General features: G+C 34.4%; 1 protein-coding gene across 1 annotated transcript in view; it reads right to left on the bottom strand.

The window, feature by feature from the left end:
• Positions 1-4,498: 4,498 nt before the first annotated feature.
• Positions 4,499-6,000, bottom strand: part of LOC124358885 (juvenile hormone acid O-methyltransferase-like) — a 35,627-nt gene continuing 34,125 nt past the window's right edge. The window contains exons 4-5 of the mRNA XM_046811126.1: positions 5,806-5,953; positions 4,499-4,767 (exon numbers count right to left, since the gene is read on the bottom strand). Of these exons, the coding sequence (XP_046667082.1) occupies positions 4,604-4,767; positions 5,806-5,953 (312 nt within the window). The 3' untranslated portion in view covers positions 4,499-4,603. The remainder of the gene's footprint in view (positions 4,768-5,805; positions 5,954-6,000) is intronic.

Here is a 6,000-nt window from a genome sequence, read left to right as displayed (position 1 = left end):
AATATACTTAAATGTTTATGGAAAAAAAACCCGGTTGTGAGCTCTTACAATACACATTGGGTCTTAAGACTGTGTTCTTAACGAGAAAATGGCAGAATAAATACATTTTTTTAAACTTGGAATTTGGGATTTAACCTCAGCGAAGCCTGTTATGCGAAATATCCTAACTAATATTATAAATTCAATAGTACCTTTGTTTGTTTGTTTTGTTATCACGTATAAACTATTCAACCGGTTGTACTGAAATTTACATGGACATTCCTAGGGTCCCTAGAATGAACATAGGCCCACTCTTATTTCGTAAATCATTCCAGGCTACGCCCCACTGGTCTTTAAAGCAGCAAAAAACCTAAATCACATAAATAGATATTCTTTCGGTGACTGTTGTTTGCATGGACGAATTTTAGTTTACTACTAGACGAATTGGAGCAACCACAATTTTCAAATGAAGAGTTTCGTTAAAAAATAAGAAAAATGAACGCATCTTTTGCTCTAGCCTCCTTTAAGACAGAATATGACAGAAAAATAAAGAGCCATGGAATGTATAGTTTATCGTTTGCGGACAAATATATCCTAAAACGAATCTCAATACACGATTCACCAGATAAAATACCGAGCGAAGCTCGGTTACCTGATACTCCTAATGAACTGAGCTGTAGACTTGGAATTTTGGATTCAACCACAGCGAAGCCTGTTACGCGAAACATCCTAATTAATATTATAAATGCGGAAGTGCCCTTGTTAGTTAGTTTGTTTAGCTTTCACGTTTAAACTATTCAACCGATTGTACTAAAATTTCACATGGACTTTCCTAAGGTCCGTAGGATGAACATAGGCCTATTCTTATTTCGTAAATGTTTCCAGTCTATGCCCCACTGGTCTTTAAAGCAGCAATAAATCCCTTATTGTCCTTTAAAGTTGTGTAATGTGAGTTCAAAGAGCCAGTTAAACGTATTCCATTGTTATGTGTAAACATTGTATTGTGACAGCACGACTATATGTACATTATTTTAACCAATATTTTTAATTTATTTACATTGTGAAATCATAACAAAAATAACATCGCTTCTTGTTTCAACATTGTCGCAACAAGGTAACCCAATTTATTTATTTTGGATCACAAATCAATACACGAGACACTAAATGCAATTTTTATGACAGAAAATCGTCGAGGTGACATCGCATCCATTTCTCACTGTCGATGTATGCGATACTGAGTAGGTATATAAATATTGATATAATTCCTAGACTGGACCGAGCAAATAGTATGATATAGCAACATGAATTGGGAAGCAAAACCTTTACTGCATCATACTTTATCTTTACATATGGATGGCAACTGTATAATTTAAGTATTGAAATGTCTCAGTATTATTGATACTGATTTTAGTTTTTAATTTTCAATAACAATATCTATAACCATACGCTTTAGTAAACTACACTGTTCAGAATCCAACCTCATTACAAAATTATGTATTTAATATAGGTCATGTATATTTTTCGGGGCAAAACAGCAAACACGAATTTTGCGTTGGGAATATTGATCAGAGTTTGAACTAAAAGTGCAAAACCTGAACTAAGAATTACTCATATTTTTGCTTAACTTCTGGTTTTCTATGATGACTGGTACTTGATGCCCGAAATATTACTAATTCCACTTTTAAAATGTCATAGGACCCTTTCGTATTACATTACAAGTGCTTTCACTAAGAAAGCTATGAACTGAAATCGTGAGAGCTATTCAAACGAATACACAGAAAGCTGTATAGAAATTGCGGGAGAAGTCGTGGGTATGTGCATGTAGCATTAATAAATCTTTGTAAATACTTACACATAACTAAATCAGTGACATTTTCGTGGAAGTAGGAAGATGCAAGAGATGCTCAGCTGTTTTGTTTTACCGCTACAATTAGCAAGCGGTTGTTTCTTGTTGACAGTCAATTAATCTCAGGTCCTCGTCTTGGTCTATAATACGTTAATCTTGTCTTGTTTTAAGGTTATTTTTTCATCCTAATTCAACGTATGCTATTGTACTTTGTAATTTTTTAGTTTAATATTATTTCTTATATGGAAATACACTACAAACCAGTTTTTAACGGTAAATACTGACGCTAGAACTCTACGTGAAAGTTGAACACCGGTTTCCAGTGTCACGAGATTTGTTTTCTCACAGAACTACAAGATCATAATATATTCAACACATCGTAGGGAAAATTATTGACTAGGAGTTTAGCACTATTAATACTGGATTACTCAGTTTCCATACATAACTGCATACCAAGTTCAGTAGGACTTGTCAATTGCATTGTCTATATATTACATTAAAATTAGGAATTTTTGTGCGTGCGTGCGTGCGTGCGTGCGCGCGTGCGTGCGTGCGTGCGTGCGTGCGTGCGTGCGTGCGTGTGTGCGTGTGTGCGTGTGTGCGTGTGTGCGTGTGTGCGTGTGTGCGTGTGTGCGTGTGTGCGTGTGTGCGTGAGTGCGTGTGTGCGTGCGTGCGTGTGTGCGTGCGTGTGCGTGCGTGTGCGTGTGCGTGCGTGCGTGCGTGTGCGTGTGCGTGCGTGTGTGCGTGCGTGTGCGTGTGCGTGCGTGTGTGCGTGCGTGCGTGCGTGCGTGCGTGCGTGCGTGCGTGCGTGCGTGCGTGCGTGCGTGCGTGCGTGCGTGCGTGCGTGCGTGCGTGCGTGCGTGCGTGCGTGCGTGCGTGCGTGCGTGCGTGCGTGCGTGCGTGCGTGCGTGCGTGCGTGCGTGCGTGCGTGCGTGCGTGCGTGCGTGCGTGCGTGCGTGCGTGCGTGCGTGCGTGCGTGCGTGCGTGCGTGCGTGCGTGCGTGTGTGTGTGTGTGTGTGTGTGTGTGGCGCACTTTTAGGTGAGTAGATCAAAGTAAGGTACTGTTAAAAAAACGTAAATAATCCAACAGCAAATCTGTTAACCACATTCAACAGACCGAAAACCTATCTAAAACCTACTGCTCAAATTATCATAAATATAAAAACAGTAAATTTGTTAAAAATGACTGAAAATCTGCTAGAATAAATGTCAAATATGCTTGAAAAAACTGAATAATATATCGAATGACAGATCTGCTCGGAATCTATGAAAAATCTGTTACAAACTGAAAAATCTGTCATCACTAAAAATAGTACTGAAAATTCTCGTAAAACCTATGAAAGATCTGTATTCTACAAAATTGATAGTAAAACATTGTTTATCGTTTATTGTCTTTTATCTTTTATTTACATTTTATCTTTTAGTTATTACTTAGTTATTACTGGAAATATCTAGTGATAACTAAGTGTAAATTATCTATTTTGTTTATCTCTTTGACCTTTTTTTTTACCGTCAAGGACAGTCAAAAATCTGTTCGGCAGGTGCACTTTGCAGTTTTCTAATTCCACAATCATTGTAAGCCCGTACTTGCCTTTTTTATTTTGTTCTAAATTCACAATTTTGGACTTCTTTTTTCAATTCCATGTAATTTATTGTATTTTTTGTATCTCAGATCGCATACTTTATTTATCTCTTTTAAAAACTCAATCATTTAGTAATAAAAAAATGTATTTAGTAGTAAATTACTTAGAATTAATTAGTGAAATTCACTCAATATATAAAAAATATCCTCTTTCACTATATTGATGAGGCAACGATTTAACTTGTCTACACTATTTTTTCAATAATTCCAGTCTGTATTGTTCATCAATGTGTAGAATAAAGATTTTCATTAGTTTTACGAAAATTTTCTTTTGAAAATAATAAATATATTAATTAGTAGTCAGTAGTATGAGGTTTCTTGGACACTTTTGGAACCGACATTAAATCAATGCAAATTACTGTTCAAAAAACTATAAATAACCAGCAGGATATCTTTTAACCACACTTTAGGAGCCAACAGTATATCAATGTAAAATACTGTTCAAAGGGCCATAAATAATCCAAAAGTAAATCTCTTGTTCAAAGCTATGTGTTTCTTGTCATTTTTATGAAAAATCTTTCTAAAATATAATATATTAAAAAGCCAGTGAATGTTATGTAAAAAAATATTTTTAACGTTGATTAGACAACATTTATAGCCTAATAGATTTTTGGAGCAGATTAGATAACATTAGTAATGGATTCGCCATTGATTTTGAGAGATTCTTGTAATTTTTTAACATTTTCTTCATAGACTGTAGCGATAAAATTTTAATTTTTTACCATGTCATTGTTACTTTTTAATAGATTATTTTGTAGTTTTTAACAGATTTCTGATTAAAACTTTAAGAAAACTTACACAGCTTTGAACAAGAAATTTTCTGTTGGATTATTTATGGTCTTTCGAACATTATTTTATATTGATTTACTGTTGGCTCCTAAAGTGTGGTTACCATATTTGATTTTGGATTATTTGTGGTTCTTTTGATCTCTTATAGTAAATGTAATGGATGTCTCTAGTGTTTGTATCTTAACGTACTTAAGTATCAGTTATTTTTAGAAATCAGGCTGAAAGTCATTAAAGCAAGCCGCTTTCATTAGTACATAAATTATTATTTAACCAAAATACAAAACAGTTAGCACCAGTACATTAAATATGATTCAAACTACATTGATAATGCTATTTTCTGCAACCTATTAAGGCTTTCGAATGACACAAAGCACCATCTTCTGTTTGATGGAAGTTCGCTCTAAGTTGAGTACTTCCATCTGATCCATCACTTGAAGACAATCTCTGAGGTACGAGGCTTTCAGGTCGACCGGCACATGGGCTATGTCCGGGTCCAGAGACTCCACTAGTGCTGAAACGAAAAGATTCTGTTTATTTTATTTCATTTTGGAAATTAATGCAATAGTAAGTTATTAATCAATTCACAATAAATGCATTTATTGTAAGGATCTAATCCGGTACAATACAAATTTAAAGATAATTAAGTAACATTTATCCTATTCGAGTTACGGAGCTAAAAGTCACCAGAAGTTCTAAATTTGGTCACTAAAAGTCACTTATTTTGTTGTTGTAGAAACCCTAGATTACGATTTTTTGGGCCTGATGCAGTGAGACACAAAAATTTCAATGTTGGACATTTCTACAAATGGACTTCTTCACAAAACTACGTCGTTTAAGGATTTTGTATGGAAGTTATGTAACACGGGGCGTCCTCTATTCTACTATTCTCGCCTCAACACATCCTCAAAATGTCGAATTGCATTATACAACCATCGCGACCACAGTGTCATATTAATAGATGGACAACATTAATGTGTTTAATACATTTCCAAAGCCCTATCATTAATGTTTACTAAATATGTACTTGTAGAGGAATTGGAGTACTGAACTGAATTAGTTAATAACTTGTATTCCTGTTCATTTCATGGGTGTGAAAATCAAACTAAAAATATTTATAAAACTGTACGAGTGACGAGAATTTAACAAAGGTACTTGGAATTCAGCCCGAGGATCAAAACGTTTTTTAGATTTATCTGTTACAAATTTTAAACTTTAATATGGACTTACAACAATGTATGTATCCATTCGAAAACAAATCTTCCAAATTTTAACTCAAACCAGCCACAAAATCTATACTTAATACTGTAGGATTATAGCTATAAAATATGCCCAGTGAGTATACTGTTAATTACAGTAAAATTATTTATCGCTAAAATATTTATTGGTATATTAATTAATTATTGAATATCGTGGTAATTCGAATTGTTAACAACCACTAGGCCTATTTCATAGGTATGTATGTCAATATACTAAACAAATTATTGTTATAAATTCGTGTTTCATTATTTCTATTAGGATATATTGAGCAATTTGTTATTGACAAATATACCTGTGACATCTTCAACTGAGGGAAAATCATCAATATGGTCTCTAATTTCACTTTTCATTATTTCGAATCCAGTATCTATCAGCATAGTTTCAAATTCAGCTAATGGATCTTCTTCTTTTGGAAATGGTGGTATCTTTCTGGTTACAGTCTAAAAATAAAAAAAACATTACTACAATTTATTTCTAAATTGTCAGT

Source organism: Homalodisca vitripennis, chromosome 4 (genome assembly GCF_021130785.1).
Source record: "Homalodisca vitripennis isolate AUS2020 chromosome 4, UT_GWSS_2.1, whole genome shotgun sequence".
Classification (NCBI taxonomy): domain Eukaryota; kingdom Metazoa; phylum Arthropoda; class Insecta; order Hemiptera; family Cicadellidae; genus Homalodisca; species Homalodisca vitripennis.
Note: the sequence above shows the minus strand (reverse complement) of the source record. Positions and strands in the feature narration are given on the sequence as shown.